Source organism: Ambystoma mexicanum, chromosome 10 (assembly GCF_040938575.1).
Source record: "Ambystoma mexicanum isolate Mex_15411 chromosome 10, UKY_AmexF1_1, whole genome shotgun sequence".
Classification (NCBI taxonomy): domain Eukaryota; kingdom Metazoa; phylum Chordata; class Amphibia; order Caudata; family Ambystomatidae; genus Ambystoma; species Ambystoma mexicanum.
In genome coordinates, this window is record NC_090932.1 from 1711266561 (window position 1) to 1711292272 (window position 25712).

Here is a 25712-nt window from a genome sequence, read left to right on the forward strand (position 1 = left end):
GATTTCTGTCTTGCCTGGGTTGAGTGTTAGGCTGTTTGAGTTCATCCAGTCGTAGAGTTCTTTGAGGTATTCTCCCAGCGTTGTGTTCTCTTCCTGTGTATCTTCGATTTTATAGATGATTTGTGTGTTGTCTGCATAGTTGTAGCACGTAATGTTGGTTTTTAATGATATTGATTAGCGGAGCCAGGTAGATGTTGAACAGTGGGGATAGGGATGATCCTTGGTGTAGTCCAGCCGGTGTCCCGTGGAGCATATTTGAAGGGTTTTACCCAGACATTTTCCGTTCTATTTGCTAGGAATGATATAATCCAGAGTACGGATAAGTCTGTTATTCCTATTTCTTCTATTCTCTTGATGAGGATGTCATTGTTGACTGTGTCGAAAGCTGCAGAGAGGTTGAGTAGAATTAGGGCAGAGTTTGTGCCGGATTCTACATTTGTCTCTAGGTCATCCCAGATGGCTAGGAGTGCCGGTCATGCTGGCATTTTTCTATGTTCTTGTGTTAGTTTATAGAGGTAGGTTTCTAGTAGTTTTGCTGGGTAGGAAATGTTTGAAATCGGTCTGTAGTTGGGGAGGTCTTCCAGGTCTCCTTCCCGTGTCCTTGAGTAGTGGTTTGATGTGCGCCGATTTGAATGAGCGCCGTACTTTCCCTTTTGCAAGTGACAGGTTAAAAAGTATTTAATAGTAATAGTATTTTGCACAATATAATATATTCCTCCCCCCTTGAGTAAATACCGGAAGTGTGAAACCTATGCACGTGTATTTATTTATTTATTTGTATTTGTATAGCGCACTTACAGCCCAGAGGCATCGAGACACTGTTACATGACATTTTTGAAAGAAATTTTGATTAAGGGGTTTACAGGTGACCAAGGAGGCCTCTTCATTACAGGTACATTAGTCATAGCATGATTACAAATGAAACAAGTGCATACATAGGTTTTACATCAAGGTCAATCATCTACAGCAGAAAAACATACAAAAAGCTTTGTTTTGATTGCTTTGCGGAATACTTGGTGGGACTCAAACAATCTGAGGTGGGGAGGAAGGGCATTCCAATGTGAAGCAGCCATTGTCGGGAAGCTTGACCCCCCCAGCACGGACCATTCATGTCTTAGGGGTGAGAATCATGTTGGAGTAACCCTTTCTCAGAGGTCTGGTGGCGGTGTGTTTTGAGATTCTTTGGACAAGGTACGGAGGTGCAAGATCGTGGAGGCATTTGTGTGTGAGGGAGAGAGTTTTAAAAATGATCCTCTCTTTGACCGGGAGCCAATGGGCCTGCATGGAGCCACTGGGCCTGTAGGCTTGCTTCCGTTTTAGTCTTTCATAAATCATGAATAGTTTGTAATAACTGGTAGTTTGATCTTACAGTGAGATAATATCCCCTGCTTAAAACACATTTTGAGAAATCACTTTATTGGCGAGTTATCAATTATTCATGAATCCAAATAACAAGACACTTTCCTTTAATCCTATACATAAATCATACTTCACAAAGTGCCTGTCTGATAATATGGTTTAGTAACTTTACTCTCCGTAAACAGCAGGGCCCAGGAGACTTTGTAAATTGTGGATGTTTAGGGCATCTGAGTAGTCCATGTCAACACCTTTTATGAATTTCCAATGTCGCCAGAGCTCATGGATTTCCTTGAAAGTCTTCATTTAGAACATGTATAGGGCTCCCCCATGTGATTTTTTTGTGATGTAAAAATAGGTCAGGCTTTGCTGCAAACCCATAGTGTAATTTCTCTGATGTATCACAGGTTTTTCAGTATGCTTGTAAGCTTCATTACAGTGAGAACATGTAAGAGCACTCCTTTGTGCATCCTCTTCTCAAGAAACCCACTGCTGATCCTTCTTGTCCAGCTAACTATCACCCAATTTCCATGACTCCCTTTCTTGGCAAACTCCTGGAAAAGTTGGCCATCTCTCAGCTTAACCTTCATTCCAATTCTGTTGGCTGTCTCCATGACCCCCAGTCTGGCTTCAGAGCTGTCAGAAGCACGGAAACTGCTCTCCTGAATATCCGTGAAGATCTGCTCTCCAACCTTGACTCTAACATTCCCTCTGTCCTCATCCTACTTGATCGCTCCTCTGCCTTCGACGCGGTCAACCATATCACCCTGCTCAACTGTCTCCATGTCAACCTGGGTATCACTGATCAGGCTCTGGCTGACCTCTTTCCTCTCAGATCGACCCTCCCAGGTCCAACTTGGGTCCTTCCTTTCATCTATCTTCCTCTCTACCTGTGGTGTTCCCCAGGGGTCTAACCTCTCGCCTTGGCTTTTCAACCAATACCTGGCAACTCTCGCCCACTGCATTGCCATTTTCTGCTCAAATTTCCAGTGCTACGCTGACGACACTCAACTCATTTTTAGGCTGCCCTCTGCCACCTCCTCTCCCTCTCTCATCTCTGATTGCCTAACTGCCATTCAAGATTGGTGTGCCGCCAATGATCTTTGTCTGAATGCCAGCAAGACGGAGATCCTCCTCATCGGCACACCTTCACCATCCTTTCCCCTCACTCTTTGGCCGGCCTCCCTTGGCCCTCCTCCTACCCCCACCTACGAGGCTAAGAACCTCTGGGTCATCTTTGACTCCACCCTTTCCTTCTCCGCCCACATCTCTGAGGTCTCTAAAAAGTCAAATTTCCGACTGCACCTCCTCTGCCTTTCCTCTCCTCCCCCCAGAAGCTCATGGTATCCCAAGCTCTGGTTCTCTCTAGCTTGGACTATTGTAACAGCCTCTTTCTAAATCTACCTGCCTCTACTCTCCGCCCTCTGCAACTAATCCAGAACCGGACTGCGAGACTTGTCCTTGGCCTCAAGCCCTGGGATCGTATCTCTCCAGCTCTGAAATCTCTCCACTGGCTCCCAGTGGATGCAAGGATTAAATTCAAAACCCTCTGCATTGTCCACAAGGCTTTCTGGGGCCTGGGTCCAAAATACCTTCAGCTATCCCTCCGCAAATACCTCCCCTCTCAAGCTCTTCGCTCCTCTACCTCCAACTCCCTCAGGGTCAGTCGTTTTTCTAAGAAACGAGCTGGGGGTAGATCTCTGTCTTCGGCTGGGGCCTCCCTCTGGAACAGCCTCCCTGCCACTCTAAAACTTGAGGAGGACCATCTCCGGTTCTGGAAGCACCTCAAGACCTTCCTCTTTTCTTCTGCCTTCGCTCCCCCTCTCCCCTGCTTATCTGTTCTCTCTTGGCACCATGCAGGATGAGCAGGTACCTGGCCACCCTCTGTCCTTTGGGCCCAGGTACCTGCTCATCCTGCCACCCTCCCGCACTGCCTCCGGGCCACCCCTTGCACTGGGGTCTGTATCTGTACCCATTCAGCCCCCCCTTTTTCTTCCTGCACCTACCCTGTCTGATGCCTTAAACCTAGCACTTGCAAATTGCTGGCTGCATTACCACTGTTTGTTGCCTTTATTATTTATTTATTGTTATTTATCTGTTTCTCCTCTGCTTCGCACTTTCCACCTCTCCCCCCTTCCATGCACTTTTCCCCTCCCCCCCTCTCCCATGCACTTGCGCGTTCTCAATGTCACTGGGCCTAGTAAGATCGCTGTTTTGTTCTCCCCTGTTCCCCTCCCTTTCCTTGTCGCGCTCTGAAACACTTGTGTACGAGCGCGATAGAAATAAAATATGAATCAATCATAAGAGTGATTTCTCTGGTGCAGCCCTAGTTCACCTTATTGCTTGAAAGACATTGCATTCACAACATGTTTAAGGTTTCTCATCAGTGTGATGTCTCTGATGTATCTGATCATTTTGCTTGAAAGCTTAATCTAATGATTTAGTGTGCTTTTTCTGATGACTCAATAGATTACCCCTTACGTTGAAAGACTTATCACATGCAGAGCATGCATATGGTTTCTCCCCAGTGTGAATTCTCTGATGAATCAATAGTTTACTCTTTTGCCTGAAAGCCTTATCACATTCAGAGCATGCATATGGTTTCTCCCCAGTGTGAATTCTCTGATGAATCAATAGTCTACTCTTTAGCCTGAAAGCCTTATCACATTCAGAGCATGCATATGGTTTCTCCCCAGTGTGAATTCTCTGGTGTGCCAAAAGATTAGTATTCACTGTGAAAGACTTATCACATACAGAGCATGCATATGGTTTCACCCCAGTGTGAATTCTCTGATGACTCAATAGTTCACTCTTTTGCTTGAAAGCCTTATCACATTCAGAACATGCATATGGTCTCACCCCAGTGTGATTCATCTGATGCATCACAAGTTGATAATTTTGCTTGAAAGCCATACCACATTCAGAACATGCATATGGTTTCTCTTCGGTGTGCTTTCTCTGATGACTCAATAGATTACCCCTTACACTGAAAGACTTATCACATGCAGAGCATGCATATGGTTTCTCTCCAGTGTGACTTCTCTGATGACTCAATAGTTCACTCTTTTGCTTGAAAGCCTTATCACATTCAGAACATGTGTATGGTTTCACCCCTGTGTGAATTCTCTGATGTATCACAAGTTGACCATTTAGCTTGAAAGCCTTATCACATTCAGAACATGTGTATGGTTTCTCTCCTGTGTGAATTCTCTGATGTATCACAAGTTGACCATTTAGCTTGAAAGCCTTATCACATTCAGAACATGTGTGTGGTTTCTCCCCTGTGTGAATTCTCTGATGTATCACAAGTTGACCATTTAGCTTGAAAGCCTTATCACATTCAGAACATATATATGGTTTCTCTCCAGAGTGAATTCTGTGATGAGTCAATAGCTGACCCCTTTGCTTGAAAGACTTATTACATTCAGAACATGTATATGGTTTCTCCCCAGTGTGAATTCTCTGATGACACAATAGTGCCATCTTTTCCTTGAAGGCCTTATCACATTCAGAACATGTATATGGTTTCTCCCCAGTGTGAACTCTTCGATGACTCAATAGTTCACTCTTTCGCTTGAAAGCCTTATCACATTCAGAACATGTATACGGTTTCCTCCCAGAGTGAATTCTCTGATGACTCAATAGCTGATCCCTTTGCTTGAAAGACTTATCACATTCAGAACATTTATATGGTTTCACCCCTGTGTGAATTCTCTGATGACACAATAGTTGCATCTTTTGCTTGAAAGCCTTATCACATTCAGAACACGTATATGGTTTCTCCCCAGAGTGAATCCTCTGATGAATCAATAGTTCATTCTTTCGCTTGAAAGCCTTAACACATTCAGAACATGTATATGGTTTCTCCCCAGAGTGAATTCTCTGATGACTCAATAGCTGACCCCTTAACTTGAAAGAATTATCACATTCAGAACATGTATATGGTTTTTCCCCAGAGTGGATTCTCTGATGACTCAATAGCTGACCCCTTTGCTTGAAAGCCTTATCACATTCAGAACATGTATATGGCTTCTCCCCAGTGTGAATTCTCTGGTGACTCAATAGTTCATTCTTTCGCTTGAAAGCCTTATCACATTCAGAACATGTATATGGTTTCTCCCCAGAGTGAATTCTCTGATGACTCAATAGCAGACTTCTTTGCTTGAAAGCCTTACCACATTCAGAACATGCATATGGTTTCACCCCAGTGTGACTTCTCTGATGAATCATTAAATTACTCTTTTCCTTGAAAGCCTTACTACATTCAGAACATGCATATGGTTTCTCCCCAGTGTGACTTCTCTGGTGTCTCAAAAGATGAGTCTTCTCCGCAAAAGACTTCTCACATTCCGAACATGTATATGGTTTCTCCCCAGTGTGAATTCGCTGATGACTCAATAGCTGACCCCTTTGACTGAAAGACTTATCACATTCAGAACACGGATATGGTTTCTCCCCAGTGTGAATTCTCTGATGAATCGTTAAATTACTCTTTTGCTTGAAAGACTTATCACATCCAGAACATGTATATGGGTTTTCCCCTGTGTGAATTCTCTGATGAATCAATAAATCACTCTTTCGCTTGAAAGCCTTACCACATTCAGTACATGCATATGGTTTCTCCCCAGGAAGATTTCTCTGATTTGTCAATAGATTATTTGTTTCTGTAAAAGCCTTGCAGCATTCAAAATGTTTATGTTCTTTCTCTTCGGTGAGAAGTCTCTGATGTTGCGATAAATAACCAGTTTCATTGAAAGTTGTTTCACATTCAGAAAATTCTAAGGGTAACTCCATTGTGAGGGTGTCAATCTTTGAATAAAAAGGAGCTCCTTGTTCAATTCAAAACATTGACATAATGATGTTAATCTCACGGTTGGTCTCACCAAGTCAGGTGCATTTTTGTACACATGAATGTCAATACAGAACCTCAATCCTCAGCCAGAACAGGCAAGTCTGAAAATAAAAAGAAAGCTTGTGATTTCAACCGTTCCATGTCCAAAGTAGTTTCTAGACTTGTGGTTTTCGTGCTTTTGGGCTTTAATCCTAGCAGCTGCCACTGGAACATCAACACCACAGCAGGGGCGCCATTGATTCTGAAGCATAAAGTCCAAATCTTGTGTTGAGTACCTTTCTCTTACTGAATGGGTGCAATGCATGACAATGCCCAGCCTCTACTTTAAAGTGGCAGCAATTCTTATTAGCCTCTCATCAGTGTAGTCAACACAGAGGACCTCACCATTGATTGGTACTGACTGGGCATAGGCACTAGATGTTTCCTCCAAAATCATTAATATTGCACCTTTTTTTGTTGTAAAATGTCTTCAGTCTGTGAAATATTTTTCCCACAGTAAGCGACTTGAGGCTTGGAGTGACTGTCACGAGCAAGAACACGTTTCGAAGACCCTAGCTATCAGAGGAAACGTTTTTTAATAAACAAAAACGTTTAAAACCATTTCACCGTTTTCCATGCTTCCTGCTTTGTTGCCCTGTTTGAAAGAAAAGGAAAAACAGGATTAGTGTTCCATAAGAGATAAATACATATTTCTTGTTTTAAATAGAAAATGTGAAAAATTAAACAGGCACTTTTCAGCTTAAGACATTTCAGTAGAAGTTCAGGATTTCATATGGGCACCGAGTTAAATGAATAGAGTAAAGGTGCCCTCAATATCAGGGAAAAGATTAAAACAGAAATCAAGAACCAAGAGACACATTGACAATTCCCACATCACATGGCACATACATTAATAAAGGTGTGAATCACTAGCCCACAGCCAGGATTAACAAAATGTGGTGACGTGTGGTCACTGAAGTCTAAGAAATGGCCAACCTGTCAGTCGGTCATGGCTGGTTTTGTCAAGTCTAAGGTAAATAGGAACACTGCACTACCTAGTTTATTGATTAAATCGTCGATCCATGGCATGGGGTAGGCGTCAAAAGCAGAAATTGTGTTAACCTGTCGGAAGTCGATACAAACCCGCTAGGAGTGGTCGGATTTTGTTACCAAAATGATCAGGGAGGGCCAGGGACTAGAAGAGGGCTCTATAATGTTGGCTCTTTACATAGTTTCCACTTCTTCAATTACTATCTTTTTCCTAGATTCTGGGAGTCAATAGGGTTTTAGATGGAATATCTTTCCCTTTGGGGTTCTGATACAATGGTACCTGCCCTATTCTCTACCAGCCTTTTTGCAAAATACATCTGGGAAAGAACTAACAAGCTCGTCCAGGTCTCTCGGTTTCTCCTTTGGGAGATTCTGTGGAATACGATTTGTGTTAGCAACTTCCTCGGTACCAAACAGGCTAGTATGGAAGATGTGGAGGCCGTTGGATTTTCCTTCCATTCCTTTAGCAGGTTAATATGATAGCGATGGGTCTTTTGTCTGGTTGGGCTACTCTATAAGTACATTCACCTGTGAGTTTCATTATCTCAGAAGGTACGTGCCACGGAGAATAGTTTATTCTCAGAGGTGGGTAAGAGGACCAACACTTTCTGACCCGCGGAGATTCACCTTTTGATGATGTCTTGTTTTTGTTTGGTCTGGGCTTTCTCTATATGTGTTTGTACCAAGGTTCGAACTAGGGTCATGTGATCACTTAGTCAGGTGGCAGCCTGGGACTGATGTATTGATTGGTGCTTCTTCTCTTTCTTCCAAGGTTTCTATGAGCTTATCTAATACATCTCGGGGCTCCCTACAGTAGAGTAATTCAAACGGAGAGAATCTGGTAGATGCATGAAGAGTTTTTCTTACTGCAAATAGGGCCCAGGGTATCATGCAATCCCAGTCCTTCCCCTCACTTCCTTAGGATTGTTTAAGGGTTTTATTAAATCTCTCCACTTATCCGTCTGTCTTGGGGTGGTAAACTGAGGCTCTCAGAGTGGCGATATGTAATGATTCTTTTATCTCTCCAATCAGTTTGCTCATAAAATTCTTTCCTTGGTCTGTTTGAATCTCCTAGGAAAGCCTACTCGAGAAAAGAAGGGCAGCAGATGTTTTAAAATCTGTTGGGTAGTGCTGGTTCTCATGGAGAAGGCTTCAGGGTAGTGCTGGTTCTCATGGAGAAGGCTTCAGGGTATCTGGTGGCATAATCCACAATCACCAGGATGAATTTATGCCGCAATTACGAGGTTTCTAAGGAACCTACGATGTCCATGCCTATTTGGGAAAAGGGGACTTTGTTTATGCGTAGTGGGTTCAAGGGTGCCAGTAAAGTAATATGTGAGCTGGTTTTCTGACATCTCACACGTTTGGATAAAGTTCTTTATATCCACATGTAAACCAAGCCAACAGACCTTCCCACTAATGTGGGCTTGAGTCGGACTGCCCCAAGTGTGCCCCTCGCCCGTCAAATGGGAGTGTGCTATTTCCAGCACTATCTTCCGGTGGGTCTTGGGTATCACCAGCTGGGTTTCAGTCAAGCCTTCCCGTTTCTCTCCGATAAAGGAGACCTTGTTTCAAAAAGAAAAAGGGGCTGCCTTTTCTTAGGCCTTAACCCTCAGTTATTACCTGTAAGAAGGCCTCAGCCAGTATTGGATCATTTTGCTGGGCAAATGCTAAATCAGGGAGGATAGTTGCCTCATCATTCAGGGGTGCCGGGGGGACTAATGTCAGTTTTCTTATCGGCCTCTCCAACACGCTGATCTACTCTCTCTGTTTCCTTAACTTCCCTCTCCTCTTCAAAGTGGGGAAACAAAGCATTTTCAAGAATTCCCTGGGATAATTTATCTCTGGGTCGTATTTGCCCCAGGGTTTTGTATTAAAACTTTTATATAAAGTCCGGGTCTATAACTCCTGCAAAAATGTCTAAACCATATTTCCATGCAAGGCCACATTTTGGGGACATCCTGATGTAACAGCCAGTTTAGGGGTATTAGGACCAGGTCAGTGGGAATTAGTCCTCTCTTTCCAGGAGGGATGGCAGCTTCCCTACTACTACATATGTCTAAGCCAATGGATTCTTTGGTTGCAACTGAGGGGACTGAGGCTCGATTACTACGTTTTTGAAATCTTAGGGTTCCCCTATTAATATCCATTGAGTTACATCCCACTCCTGACACCACATGTAAGGAAGGCATGGTATCATGAAGGAAGACCAACACAAGTGGTACACGGATTAAGGGTGTTTATTGAACTGTAATGAGTTGGATGAACACCTATCTAACGGTAAATCTAAGGATGGGAGAAAGGCTACAACCATCAAAGTAAAAAATAGCGCAGTCCTAGTTGAGTCTTGTCAAAATAAAAAGGGCCAATACTAATAAACCTCTTGCCAATCCTTACTTCTAATAACAAATGGTGTGGGAAAATGATGGATGCAAAAGAAATGGCTCAAGAAACAGTATGTCAGGACAGCTGGATAATTAGCTTCCCTCCCCAAGTTTTCTGCACGGGGCAAGGTGGGATACTTGAGCTTAGCACACACTCGAGCATGAGGAATCAGTTCAGGATACAAATACCCAGGCCTTATGCGCCAAAGTCTCTTTTACAATAAAAGTCTCATATTCGCAGAATGCCTGGAGTAACAAACACAGAATCAGAGTTCTCTACTTTTCAGGATTTCCTAGGCAACCATAACTCGTCCCACCACTGTGCACTGCTAATACTAACAGCCAGGACATGAAAGATAACATCACAAATCTCATTGATGACATCAGATATCTGGGCCATTTGTTTTTGTTTACTGAACTGATTGGGCTAGTTTTTGTTTTTACTGACAATGAGAATTTCCAAAATGTAAATGGTGCTATATATCTACACATTAACCTTTGTATTGTTCTTAAAGTACTTTCCTTAGAGGTTAATCTGAGCTCATAGTGTACATACATGGGGCAAAGATCATGTATGTGTGTACATGATGATTAACTCTAATGTTATTGCCATTTTTTGGTGCTGTTTCTTTCTTACTTTAGTGTCCCTGTATGTGCCTCTAATTTGTATGCATTATGCGTTTGTATATGTATTTTTTCTACTAACACATGTTTGTGGTACGTTTTCAATTGTTACCTATTTATTCCATGTTTAACATTACTCAAAACTCTCATAAGGTAGCATTCATTATTTTACTATCGGAAATTACCAGATTAAAACTATTTACTTCTATGGTGCATGCTGCAACCATTGCCTATATGTATGTATATTTAGGTTCCTCTACTAACAACAACACTAGAATATAATGATTTGTTTACAAGAGAACATTATTTAATACATTACGTAGTTCATGTTAGTTCTCCCAATCACCCATAACATCTTGTTTCCAACATTATAAACTCAACCCCTTGCAGGGTCTGTTTATCAAAATGAATTTCATATGTGATGTCATCAATGACATTTGTGATGTTATCTTCCATGTCCTGGGTGTAAGTCTGAACAGTGCACGTGGTGGTGCGAGTTGTAGTTGCTTAGCTTACCATAACTGGTGAATTTCTGGGGGTTTTCGGTTTTACTTGCAACCATAAACTCCCTTTAACAAAGTTTTTTCAGTGAATTTCATTGGTTGTTACCAGTGCATGCTAATTTCCTACAACTTACTAATATTATACTTACCTCAATATAGCAACATTTTTGTCCAATTTACAAAGTTTCACCTTAAAACTCTGCCATTCACCACCTTCTAGCATCATTTTAACAATGCTATACATTTTTTCCAGCATTTTTTGTCCGTTGACGTCCATGAAAGTCTGGCGTCATCGTGGACCATCGGGACAGTGTCACACGTGTGGTATGCCCACGTCTCCGCGAATGGGACTGTGCTTTGCAAACAGTTCAGAACTGCACTTTTCAGCTGATTTAGGAACTTTCTAGCTCAAAATGTACCCTTGCACAGATCCTAGACCTATTCTTACTCATTATCCATTAACAATCCAGCACACAGCACATACTTGGAAGAATATTAGCAAAACTGCTATTTATCTTAAAAATTTCATCAGCTAATGCCATCCCTCCTCCCTAAGAGCCACCACCACCAGCTGGAGGACCTACACAACAAAAGAAAAGCGCAGTACTTCCAAAGACAATGAACAGGACCTAGAAGATGTGGTAGAGGAAGTGCCTACCTCTAGCACCCAGAGAGAATCGTGGGTGTGGTAGTTTGTTACCACTGTTGGGAATGTACCAAAGGCTAAAGCCACTGAGTGTTGTACTCAGTCACGGAATACCTGGACAGTACTTCTACAGGACCACCTCCATGCGCCGCCACACCAAATCCAACCACCGCAATGCTTTCAGAAAGGTTCCTTTCTTAGCAAGTAGTAGGCTGTCTTCCTCCACCTCATCTTCCTCAGCCAATATTGTAACCACACAGCCGACTTCTGTGGGCCACAAAATCCCACCAGATACCTTTCAAGCGATAAAAGAGGTTGTGGATCCATGTCTTTTGAAGACAGCAGTACTCTGTATAAACTGCAACACACCACTCTGTAGGGGGGAGCAATTTCGAAGTGTGTTTGAAGCTGTTATCAAGGAGCATTAGAAACACTGCCCGCCTAGAAACACTTGTGTACAGGCGCATTAAAAATGCCATATCATAGCTACATTAGATGTAATACACATGCAACATCTTCCAGTGTCCACCTGCCCCTCCATATTAGTGGTTGGTGACTCTTCTCTCATTTCCCTCCCCACCTTGGAGCATAATGCTCCACCATGACCCCAGCCGAACCAAACCTGACCTATTATTCACTGCAGCTACCCTGCATCCTAGCTCAGTGTCCGCTATAACCTAATAATGTAACCAATGGTCAGTGCTCATGGCTTGCAGCCATGGCCGGTCTCCAAATCCATAGGGCATAGGCTTCGGCCATGCCGCATTCCACAATAAGAAAATCAGAGCACACATATGCGTTTGCCACGGGCCAGGCCCACTACCGAGGCACCAAATGTATATCACTAGTTTTCTACTTACTGTAAGGAAGGCATGGTATCAAAGGAAGACAGACACGTGATCACAGCTCAAAGGTATTTATTACCCATTTTAAAGTTTGAGATAATGTAACGCTCACCTGATTCCCGCAGAGGCGCCGGTCTTGACTGGGTGAATGCCGTATCTTCAAAGGTGATGTGTAACACACGGTTGGCTCTTTGGGCTGGACCTCTATGCACTGTATGTCTGACTCGAAGAGTAAGATGTCTTAGGTAAGTGAACGCCGAGCTCTCCAACTGCCTCGGGGCAGGGTGCCGTAACCAGTTTCTTCACTGGATAAGGGTGCAGGCCTCTTGACCTCAGAGGACTGCTGTCCGTCGTTAACTGCACGAACGGTAAGTTCTGGGCACTTCAAATGTCTTAAAAGTCTTTTGTAATGATATCTCTTGTTTTGCAGGGTTCCGGCGATGGCAGATGGCGGGCTGATGAGAGTTGAGGATCGAACCCGCGTGAGGAATAGAAGCGCCTGGAAGCACGTAAGTAAGCGCTTGTAGCCTGCTTCACGATGCACACTAACTGTCCCTTTTATCTTGCAGGTACAAGTTCGGAGCTTTAGAGAAACTGAAGGGTGCTGGAATACCCACTGGATTCGGTGAGGGAAGGAGTAATGGCACGTGAGTAATAAAGTTGCCCAATGTCTTTAAACGCACCTTCTTTTGCCTTTCAGATGCGGGATGCAGCGCCGAAGGCCTCCGGAGCGTGCGAAGAGCTGGTAAGCTTTTGTCTTTCAGATGCCGGAATGCAGTGCGAAGACCTCCGGAGCATGCGAAGAGTAGGTAAGCCTTTGTCTTTCAGATGTCGGAATGCAGCGCGAGGCGTTGGTGACAGCCGATGGACCAGGTAAGAGATGCGCTGCCACTGAAGACCGTAGTGCTAACCTGTTCTTTCTTTGTCTTTACAGGTGCTGCTGAAGACTGGATTCCAGGATGGTAAGCCTTTGTTCCCTTAGGCGCAGGATCAGAAGCAGAAGACACGATGAGCGTTCTGCTGCAGAGAATGCAGAATAACACAAAGCAAGATTCATCCATCGGTGTGGTTTAAATAGCCTCCTGTAGTGCTTAGGTGTCTCCTTCCACAGCCACGCCTAGGTAAGAAAAGAGTTCCTGCTTTCCAGAAGAGTTCCAGTATTCTGAACCTAGGGAGTGGCTCCTGCCCCACCCAACAGGAAAAGTAGTCCCAAACAGAAGAGGATCAGGGGTTCAACTGGCAGCTAAGTAAGCAGCATGGTCTGCTGCAGGTAAGTCCACCCAAGCATTATGAGCCCGGGTCTTCCAGCGCTGTGACTGGGCATCTTTATGAGCCTGATGCCACTGGCGCCAGGACAGGATCCAAAAGGTCCCAATTGGGACTGGCTGGCACTCGGAACCGGGGTTATGGATCTGCTTCCAAGGGAGTCGGGCAAGTCCTGATCTTTTGGAAGCAGAGATCATGACAGATAAACACCTAATCTAAACCTAAGTCTAAGATGGGAGCAAGCTACAACCATCAAATAATAATAATACAGTCCTAGTGGAGTCTAGTCAAATAAAAAGTGCCTATACTAAAAAATGAATGCCAATCCTTACCGCTATACTACAAAATAGTGTGGTATAATGTTGACAAGAAAAGAAAGAAGTGTTCACAAAATGAGAAGTCAGGATGTTAAGTCCAGGGTCTCCCTTCCCCACATTTTTAGCACAGGACAAGGCAGGCCTCATGAGCACAGCACACTCCTGGTCTTCTAAAGCACGAGGTCACAGTTCCTTTTCTCAATATCAGGACCTTTTGTGCCCAAGTCTCTTTTATTGAAAGTCTCTTGCTTCAAAGGCCCTGATGTATCATAAACAACAAAAATCATGTTCCTTCTGCTAATCTTCACGTCGGGCAATTACTCTTCACCCTTAGATCCCCCTCAGACCGGCTCCAATCCTTCTCTCAACGTTAGCCTCCCTCAGTGGGGCTCAGACCAACTACTCACTGTGGACATCCCACAGTAGGGTTCACGTTTGTCATCACAATGTTCACGGGTGTATTACAGTTGACCCTAATTCAGCCGGGTTCACATTTGCCAAAATAACACAGTTCATTCTGTTTTATCACAATGCAGGATTCACTTCCCTTAGCTTTCTCCTGGCATCCCTCCGTCAGGTTCACATTGCCTTTTAACACAGTTCAAAGAAAGTCATTCTAGACCCCTTAGGTTCTTCCCTTACCGAAGTTTGTGTCTCAGGCCACAGTCAGGCTTTCCCTCGATCCGCCAGTCAGGCTTTCCCTAAAGCCTCCAGTCAGGCTTCACACAGTTCTATCATCACAATGTTCTTGGGTGTATTATTAGTCACCATAATTCACAGGCATCCCTCAGTTGGGTTCACATTTGCCTCCACAACGGGTCAAAGACTTTCGATTGTACAAGAGGTTTGGTTTGACCCTCGTATGACCACTTTGACCTCTCACAGCGGCCTCCCCTAAGGCTTCTTGGTACTTGTAGTTTAAACAACAATCGAAGACTGTGGAAGGTGCACAGGTTTCAACATAATCCACTGAAGGACTACTTTGATTTCTCAGTTCAATACTTTCCTTGTTCAGGAGACGGGCACCAGACAAAGACCTTAGAATGAGTGTCCACGTGGCGCCGGACCACTCTAGCCCTGGTACCAATTTCACTCACAAAAGTTCAGTCTTTCAGGGTCTCCCTTCACTGGGTTCGGACCCTCTATCACAAAGTTCACAAGGATCTCCCTCTGCCGAGCTCAGACCCCTCTCAAGATTTCAAAGTTCACAAAGAAGACTTCCTTCCGCCGGGCTCGAGTCTCCCCTCACAATTCACAGTTTTCAAAAATATGTTTTTGCACTCCCAATCCCAGAATGTACTTGTGATCATTTCGCTCCCACTTCACAGCTTCCCAAAACGGCATTTCATGATTTTGGGAGGTGCAGGAGCCAAACAGGGAATGTTTCATTGAGGTCAGGGTCTTACCACCTGCCCTTCATAGACCTGGGTTTGCCTGTCTGGCCCCAGGGCAGGAGTTCTACTGTGGGTAATGCCAGGCAACCCCAGCTGCCCTTGGTCTTGCCTTCTGGAAGTACAGCTCCCCCCCTCCATACTACAGTCTCCTTTCAAGTAGCAGGGCAAGTGTTTGGCCGGTTTTCTCCTCCTTGAGGTCTCCCAGGGTCTTTGCAGCTCATTATGTCTTTCTCCTCCTCTCCGGCACTTTCCAGCATTCCCGACTCGCTCAAAATGGGCTTTCCTGCTCCGCCTTTTAAACTTCCTGGGAGTGGTGATTAGGTTCAGGTGTGCATAGTTGTAAAGGGAGGCCTGACTTTGCCTGGCCTCATTAATGGGACAGTTTACTATGGAAAGGGGAGAGTCTGTTTTCTGTGTCTGTGGTTCTTGGTTGGTAATCTTCATCCTCCCAATCCCTCTCCTCCTAGTCGTTGTAATTTCAGTGTTTGAGGGGTTTGGGGGGGGGGGGGATTGTAGGAGTTGGGAAGTCAGCAAATCCTGCATAGCAGGATGGGGAAGAAGTCATAAAGAAAAGGGGATACCGCGTCTCGCCATCTGGTGCCCCTATCCTACTGCCAAGGATTCCTCACCCAGGTGATCCTCCCGCACTAGTCCACCCCCAGGAACTGGATCCAACAGCGATGGCTGTGTCTTGGCCACCTGAGAAAGGCTGTCCCAGGGTTCAGACAGTGAGACACACTCAGGTTTCTCACATTACGTTCTTACACTTTTGAAAAATAAAACACAGACTCATTTGCAAAACCATGATTTCAGGTCCTTGCCACTGCTCCTTACACGAGTTTGCTACAAATCTGCCCATGTTTTATTTTTTCAAAAGTGCCAAAATGTACATACATACAATAGTCATATAATTTAGCAGCCACTGGACAGAATCTATTCAGACTTTGCATAAACATTCAAGGTTGGGTCTATACACTTTCTGAAAACCTTTGCCCACATTCGTCAAATGGCAATAAAGTTACAGGCCATCTAAAAATGTTGAGACCCTGCCTCTAATTTTGCCCCCTCTTGACAAAATCCCACCACATTTTGCAGAAATACTCCTATCTAGGTCGACAATCTTTTTAAAACATTTGTCAAATGGCACCACATTTATAAGCCTTTAAAATATTTTGGGACCCCTCTCCCCTCTAATGTTGTTCCCTTTTGCCATCCTGAGCGAGTGCAGGTAAGTTATTTAGCCCAGCGACCCTTTGGGCCTGCTTCTGTTTTTTCTGCCTCCATGTAACCCCTTATCCAGCCCATGCCCCTCGCAGTCCCCGGCTCGTTCCCTCACTCCTCCCACCCCACCCCACCCCAAGACCCTGATTGGGCCTTTCCTGCACACTGTTGCCGGGTGTAAGCACCGGCGCCTGCCTGCATGCTCATTTGCCATCCTGAGCAAGTGCAGGTAAGTTATAAAGCCCAGCGACCTTTTGGGCCTGCTTCTGTTTTTTCTGCCTCCATTTAACCCCTTATCCGGCCCATGCCCCTCGCAGTCCCCGGCTCGTTCACTTCGCTCTCCCTCCCTCCTCCCAAAACCCACCCCACCCGGACCCTGATTGGCCCTTTTCTGCACACCGTTGCCTGTTGAGCGAGCACAAGCGCCTGCCTGCACACTAATTTGCCATGCTGAGCGAGTGCGGTAAGGAACAAGTTACTGTTGCTGTAACTGTTGTTCTCAAGCACGGCTCTGGCATGGTTCACATGCTCATGAATATTCCCCGTCGTCAGGCTGGGAATCCTCGGTAAAGAAAAAATCAGTTTCAGTTTCATTTCTGAACTTCTCGTAACAACCAATCATTGGTTACTGGGTCATACTGCCCCCAGCCAATGACTGCCCTCTACCTAAGCCCCTCCTCAGATTTGGTAGAACGAAAAGCGGCAGTAGGACCAAGAGAAGAGCCGCAGAGGGGTTGGCAGGAGGGTTCGCATGTGAATCCATGCCAGACCCATGCTGGAGAACAACAGTTACAGGTAAATAACTTGTTCCTTCTCCAGCATGGGGTCTGTCATGGATTCACATGCTCATGAATAAAGAATACATAGCAGTACACACATGCACAACCACAGGAGGTGGTAAGGCTCAACATTAAGCATCTCAACATTAAGCATCTCTTACCTCCTCACCAGGCTCACCTTCAAGCAAACAGGTTGCGCAGCACTGCTTGGCCGACCCTGGAACCCCTGTCGACGCAGTAGAACTTCGTGAAGGTGTACGTCGACCTCCACGTAACAGCCCTGCAGATGTCCAGCAGGGGCACACCAGACAGGAACGCCATAGTAGCAGCGATCACTCTGGTTGAATGGGCTCTCGGACAGTCAGGCAACGGACAGTTTGCCCACCAGTGACAATGGGTGATGCAACCGGAGAGCGACCTGGAAATGGAAGCCTTGGAGAGGACCTTCCCAGTATTCACAGGGCCAATGTTCACAAAAAGTTGCGACCTCTTCCGGAAACTCTTTGTGCGGTCCACATAGAACTTCAGCGCTCTAGCCACATCCAGCGAGTGCAAAGTCCTTTCAGCCGGCGACGAAGCCGTCAGAAAAGAACACAGGTAACACCAAGGGCTCGTTTAGATGAAAGTCTGACGGCACCTTGGGCATGAAGAGGGGTGCGTCCGCAGCACCACCCTTGTGTCGTGAAACGTCAAGTAAGGTGGCTTACAGGACAGGGCATGAATCTCTCCCACTCGTCGTGCAGAGGTGATGGCCACGAGGAACGCTGTCTTCCATGATAAAAACTTCAGCGGTGCTGAATGCAAAGGCTTGAATGGAGAACCCATGAGCCGAGTCAGAACCACATTGAGTTCCCACGCCGGGGCCGGAGCCTTCACTGGCGGGAACAAACAGAATAGTCCTTTGACAAACTCCTTAACCAGACGGTGTGGCCAAAACGACGACCGTCCCGGAGCTCTTGTGTAGCGGAAGATAGCCGCCAGATGAACTTTGATGGAATCAGGAGTCAGATCTGCTTTGGCCAGCGACAGCAAATACGGCAGCACTTGAGGAGCCGTAACTCGTAGAGGGTTGATCTTCTGTGCACGGCACCAGATGGCGAACGGAGACGCCCGGCATGACACTGTGCTGAGACGGGACCCCAGAAACAGCACGTCCTGCGATGGCACCAAGCAGGACTTTGCATAGTTGAACGAGAAAACACCAGCTCCGTCAGTAGTTGGACGGTCCTCGCTGTGTGTCCGACAGCAATGTCCCTCGGATGAGCCAGTCATCCAGGTAAGGGTACACGTGGATCCCTCGTAGACACAGCAGGAGTTTCCCCCAATGGTCCAGGCATCGTGGGGGATGGGGGGATGGGGCGGCTGGTGCAATGGGTATCCTTGTACGAATCTCCGAGCACAAGGTGTTTAGTGCCATGAGAATGTCCACCGAGATGTCTGCAGGAGGTTGCAGAGGTGGTTGCTGAGGTGGGGGATGAGGCGAAGGCGAAGGCGTGTGCAGTGTAGGTTCATCGCTGCCCTGCTGCTCCTCGTCAGTCTCGTTGTCATCTTCATCATCTCCTTCGTCGGGATCCTTCCCGTAGGATCTGACCTCGACGTACCTTTCCTCCAGGACGGTTTGGAGAGTATCGAGCTCCTCCTCAGAGAAGATATCCCTGCCTTGAAGAACTATCGTGCCCCCCCCCACCCCTTCTCTGCAACCAGGGGAGACGGTTTCGTTGATATCATGGGCATCACCTTGTCCGGCGTCTTCTCGATGGGCTGGAAAGAGGATTTCCTCCTGGCAGGCAGGGAAACTCTAGCCTTAGGGGTCGTACCCTGTGAACCTACATCTGCAGCCTTCGTAAGGGACACCACCACTCCTTCAATGGAAATCTGGGCCTTCGCCGGGGATATCTGGGCCTTCACGACCTTGCTCGAGCCTGAGGCCTTCACCTTGGGGGAGGGTCCGAGCCCTGGTCCCCCTTGGCCTTCTCCGTTGGGCCTGTCCAGGGCTTAAGAGCTTGCCGGGGTGGTCTGATTTCCTCTTCTTCGAAGATCCTGAGTGCTGGCTCGTGGTTGAAGGTGCTGGAGATGCTGTGCTCGCCCTGGCAGCCGGGGAGCCCGTTGCAACGGCACTTGCAGTGCTTAGCCTTATGTTGGGCCCCTGTGGGAGGAGCGCCCTCAAAAGGTCTTAGAAGACCGCTCAGATTTCTTCTTGTGGCTAGGGGAGACATGCTGCCGGGACTCTCCCGTATCCGGGGTCCTTGGCCTGAAGCCACTCGGCGAGACGCCTGCACTGATCGTTCATCGTGCGGGGGACCATCTCCTGGCAAAATGCACAGTTATCCTCCATGTGCAGGGAGTGCCCGTAGTCCGAATAGACGTTCCGCAGGCCGCAGCCTGGGCAAACTTTGAACAGGGGCGCTGAGTCCTTCTTCTCCTTCGCCATATCCACGCAGTGTAGGCCTCAAAGAAGCTTCTGGAATCCTCCAAGAAGTAAACTCGATGAAAATTCGCCCTTGAGGGGCGCTGAAGAAACCGAGAACGGGTCCCTGTTACTCGGAAGGTGGATCGATGGAGCTTGAGGCTCGATTGACCGAAAAAATTGAGTAAAACTCTAAGAAAAAGCACCAAAATGCCGTAATAAGCCCGAGAGCTAATCACAAGGACACCCACCACGCGAACGTGCGGTAAAAATCTGAAGATGGCTGCCAGAGGAGCTTAGGTAGAAGGCAGTCATTGGCTGGGGGCAGTATGACCCAGTGGCCAGTGATTGGTTGTTAGGAGAAAGACAGTTCAGAAGTGAAACTGAAACTGATTTTTTCTTTACCGATGATTCCCAGCCTGACGACGGGGGAATATTCATGAGCATGTGAATCCATGCCAGACCCCATGCTGGAGAATAGAGGAATCTCAAATCTAGCAGTGTTTAGTCTTCCTTGTACACAAACTGCATTGTTAGGTCACTGTGGGCCTCATCACGAGTTGGGCGGTAACGTCAGCGTTATTACCGCCGGCGCTATTAGCCCTACTGCCAAACCCCCCGGCGCTATTAGTGCCGGATCATGGGTTTGGCAGAACGGTTAGTGCCCATTCCCCATTGGGCGCCTTCGGGAATTCCTCATTCCCCATTGGGCCCAATGGGAAAAATTCGCGCTATTACCGCCAGCGGATTTCCCGCCGGCGGTAATAGCGCCGAAAATCGCTGAAAATCACCAAATTTGCCACGGATTTCCCCCCAGCTAAGAGCTGGGGGGAAATCCACCAAGGCCATGATCTGGCGGACCCTTAAATGCGGCGGTAACAGCGCTACCGCCGCATTTAAGGGTTACTGCCAGACTCGTGTTGAGGCTCTGTGTCTAGTCTTGTACACAAACTGCAATGTTAGGTCGCTGTGCTTAGTTTTGTGCACAATCGCATTGTTGGGTCACAAAGGTAGTCCCGTTCTACCTTGCACTCAACCTGCACCATGAAATTTTAGTCCTCAATCCGTAACATAGTCATAGAGGCACCATGTCATTCACTGGCCACACCTGTGCAGCTCCCTGGCACAACCCTGGCCCCACTGAGAGCCACCACAGTCGCTCTTTTCCCCCCCGATACCACACAGCTCACCCCCCTTCCACAGCACACATCCAACTGGCCCTCCTCACCACCCCTTTCTCACCCGCCCCAACCTTAGCCCTGTTCCAGACTGTTACTCTCTCCCCAACTCGCAGATCCCGCTCTGCACAATTAAGAGCAGCAAGATGGAGAGAACGATCAAATAGCTCCCGGCCTTGGAACACACAACCCCAGACCCAACCCACCCACATCCTCCCCAACCAACGACAGACATCTCACTTAGCGCAGCAAGAGAAGCTCTAGCCAACTCCCCACTCACCAGAGAACCACCCACAATCTCCCACGACCGCATATAATACAAGGAAAGGGGGAGACCACAGACACCTAATGCCCCTCCTAGCATCTCCCATTCTCCGACACAGTTTGCAACCACTGCCACCACAATACAGGAGCGAAACCTCACCACCCGCACCCAACCCAGTCCTAGCTCTCTTCCCTTCCTTCCCTTGTCCACCCACTCCAACTACCCCCTCATCCCCACACTCCTTCTCCCCCCCTCGTCGCCTCCCGCCCTCACTGCCTCTCCCCCACATCAGACCCCGCTCTCCCCATAAACACCAACCACCCTCCACCTACAAAGGCGCTACTCCAAATATCCTGCACCCTCATCAACGCCAGGTCTGTTTCCAAAAACAAACTCCACACCTACAACCTCATCACAGAAGAAAACCCAGACATCCTCTACATTACTGAGACCTGGTTCTCTGATGACTACGAATCTCTTGTGCATGAGTCCTTGCCACCTGGCTACACTCTCAACGTTCGTAATAGATCTCGTAGGGGAGGTGGCCTTGCAATATTACACAAAGACCAATTTAAGCTATTAACATTTGACACCCCCTCCTGCACCACTGACTACGAATCCCTCCTGATAAAATGCCAACTCGCACCATGCACCTCACACAGTTTCCTCCTCATCTATAGACCTCCCCGTTATAACAAAAACTTTGCAGACACATTTGGTGAAGCTCAAGCCGTCAATCTCATCCAACACCCAAATCTCACTATGCCAGGAGATTTCAACATATGGTTCGACTCACCATCAAACCCCATGACCAGGTCACTTACAGACATGCTAGACCCACTCAATATAAAAAAAAAAAAATCACACTTCCTCCCACACAAGAGGCCACACCCTTGATGCAATATTCAGCACCTCAAACATATCCACCCAACTCCCGCGCCCACTGTCATGGTCTGATCACTCAGCACTCTGTTTCACCATACTGCTCAATACTGTGGCCAGCGGCCAACACCAAACACGTCCCCCACAAACTGCCCCCTCCATTTTACCATTATGGAACAAAGTGGTAAGCACCCCAGATCTTGAACTCTCACTCCGCAACTCACTCGTCCTAGCGGAAGTACCACCTGCAATTGACTCCTTCGACTTCTGGTTTTCCAATGCCCTCAAACCCCTCACCCCATCAAAACGCTCCTCGCAGAGATGCGGACCATCGCTGAGCTGGTTATCCCCCAATCACAAAGCCCTTAAAACTCTCAAGCACCATCTGGAACAGGCCTGGAGAGCCGACCCTTCAGCCAAAAACAAAAATGCCCTGTCAAGGACAACCAGAACCTACAGATTAGAAATAAAAAAAAATAAAGAAATTATATTATGGTAACCAATTTCAAAATGCCCGCAATCCAAGTAAGGAACTGCATAAAATCATAGCAGAATTAAAATCACCATCATGTTCTCGCCTGACCATCCCAAGCCCTATGCGACACCCTCTCGCTCCACTTCTACAACGCTGCCAACGATAGACACAACGCCATCATCGCCAAATGAAATATCCTACCACAACCGTCCACCCGCCCACAGTACCCCACACAAACCCCACCACACTCCCAAACTTCTTTCAACTCTTTCTCTCCCATCACACAACAAGAATTCCTCTCACTGCGAGCGGCCAGCCGCCCCTCAGGCTCTCCGGAAGACCCGTGCCCACCCACATTGCTCAAGAAAATACTAAGCGCCACCTGTGCAGGCAACGCGCTTGTGCAATCCTCAGTCACTCACTCCCCTCAGGAACCTTCCCGAAAGCCCTAAAAACATCATATACCAAATCCACTCTAAAAAAAACGACGATTGACCCACTTCTTAGCCAAAACTACCGACCAATCTCCAATACGCGTTTCATCGCCAAATTGACTGACCGCGCGGCTTACAAACAGCTCGGCCAATTTGCGGAATCCAATAACCTCCTAGACACAACCCAATCAGGTTTCAGACCACTAAGGGGAACAGAAGCCTCCCTAGTCTCTATCTGGGATGAACTAAAAAGAACAGCCGACGCAGAAGGCTGTGCGGTTCTCATCCTTCTCGACCTGTCTGCAGCTTTCGATACCATCGATCAGATCATTCTATTAGACCGACTCCAAACACTAGGAATCAAAAACACAGCCCTGTTGTGGATCTCTTCCTTCATCGCCAACCGGTCGCAAATCATGCACCTCGACCAATTCACATCCATATCACGTCCAATCTGCAAAGGTGTTCCCCAAGTAGCATCTACGTCTCCGCTAATCTTCAACTTCTACATACAACCCATTCCCGCAATTATCCGTTCATACAACCGGACATGCTACCACTACGCAGATGATACCCAGATCATCCTCAAAATCCCAAATTCCAAAGGATCCGGCAGCCCGGACATATCATTTTGCCTCTCTGACATTGATCACGGAGAAAAATACAATTTCCTGTCCCAAAAACTTCTCTAGCATACAATAAGGACCATAATTGGTGTTCCTTTATAAAAACCAGGGCCTCCACAGTTCCCTTTCCATGCCATGGATCATTAAAACACCTGGATGGTGGCACGTGCACACCAACGCACATGGCAGCCCTTCTACCCTTTTTAATTTTATATTTGCAACACTCCCTCAATGCCTGCTTTCAAACAGTCACACATCCAATCACTTCCAAAAACTGTACATATAACCCTGTGACCGGATTAAGCTTCCAGCTTAAGACCGGATGACGACCAACCACCTCATCCTCAACCCTGGGAAAACCGAAATCCTACTCTGCAGGAAAACATCACTCATCCCTCAACCTATCCCTTGCCCCGAATCACTAGGACAAGCACCAGCACCCTCAAACGTGGTTAAAAACCTTGGATGTGAATTTGACTCAGATCTATCCCTCACCAAACACACCACCAACGTATGCAAAACCGTTTCTTCCATTTAAGTATCCTCAGGCGAATTTTCCCCTACCTCACCTACCCCCACCATTTCTCGGCCATCAACTCCATCATCCTCTCCCACCTTGACTATGCAAATTGCCTCTACCTAGGGGCCCCTGCATCACAACTACAGAAACTCCAAAGAATCCAAAATGCGGCAGCATGCCTGCTCATTAATCTCCCCGCCAGAGAACACATCAGCCCTACCCTGAGAGTCCTCCACTGGCTCCCTATTGCTGGACGCACCACCTTCAAAGCCATGTATATCACCCATCGTGCAATCCACAACACTGGCCTTGAATTCCTACGAGACAAACTTGTCCCTTACCAACTGTCCAGGAACCTCAGATTGCGCAATGCATTTCGCCTAATGATCCCACCACATAGCTCCATAAGACTTGAAGGCTCCTCCTTCTCCGTTCAAGCACCAATCATCTGGAATTCCATCCCCCTACACATTTGCAACATCGAGAACCACCTGAACTTTAGGAAGGCCCTTAAAACCTGGCTCTTCCCAATACTCTAAGCCACTGCACCCTGTGATTACACCATTAAAAACCTCCTCTGCTTTTCGATCATAACTCAGGGACCGGCAGCTCTCGCAGCAGTTTTCACCTGACACACCACCACTCTCTGCTAAACAACACTTCCTTCCGTCTAGAAGTCCAGGTAAACCAGCAGCTTTCGTTGTGGCTTTCCTGAACCACCAACATCCCACCCACAACAACATTCGAACCCTACAATCACCCGAGCAAAGCCAGCAGCCTTCGCTGTGGATACAATCGCCTCACATTCACTGCGAAACCATGCCCACCAGTCCACATGAGAGACAATTAACGAGATAAGGACCCTGGCTAGCACACGCACATCATGAACTATTCACTACCACTGTTAACCTGCAAAACTCACCGTGGGAAGATCCCACCACTAGCAACCCCCCTCCACCACCCTATTCCCCAAGCTAGGTCCTACAGGCCATCAATGACTGTTACATTATGGATACAATTGGATGTAACCTTTGGCCTTTCATGCCTAGGCCCCCCCTCCACCTACACAAATCAAGGAGTAGCCCCCTTCGTTTTGTTAATTACAAATGGAGAATCCCCAGCACCGCAAAACCGGGGCCTCCTACTGACCTTAGAGGATTCTCAATTTAGGCGCAGCCTCTCTTGGCTTACTATTTGATGAAACATACTGCAGGGGGATACCTGGGACTCGCTACTCAAGGATTCGCTACTTAGCCCTCTACTCAAATTGCACTGTTAGTATAGGCTCTAGTTTGTTTAGCCTTGTACTCAATTGCATTGTCTGGTGTGTGTCTCTCTCCCACTATACAGGACTCTTGATTCTAGCGGTGCTTAGCCTTGTTAAGAACACCAGTGTTCTTAATTTCATTGTTGGGTGTAGGCCTCTCTCCCAATATACAGGACTCTCAAATCTACGATACACCTCTAGCGTGGACATAGGCCGCAGGCATGGCCAAAAATCCATGCATGATAGAATACGCCTACGGCTAAGCTCATCCGGACTAGTGCACACATAGCTGTCCAGACTGAAACACCCGACATACCTCAACAACTCTACCACTAGCATGCAGCGACCACCACCCGAAAGAAATTTGGTGTAGCTCACCCACATACACTCTCTCAACAATAGCAATCTATCTCTAACCCTCAACAGAACCCACCCATGTGTC

The 25712-nt window shown here is 46.9% G+C and overlaps 1 protein-coding gene across 2 annotated transcripts in view; it reads right to left on the reverse strand.

Moving 5' to 3' along the window:
- Positions 1–754: 754 nt before the first annotated feature.
- Positions 755–25712, reverse strand: part of LOC138492754 (zinc finger protein 850-like) — a 70654-nt gene continuing 45696 nt past the window's right edge. For both annotated transcript variants that reach the window (XM_069620134.1, XM_069620135.1), the window contains exon 2: positions 755–6842. In XM_069620134.1, coding sequence (XP_069476235.1) covers positions 3784–6150 — 2367 coding nt within the window. In that variant the 5' untranslated portion in view covers positions 6151–6842 and the 3' untranslated portion in view covers positions 755–3783. The remainder of the gene's footprint in view (positions 6843–25712) is intronic.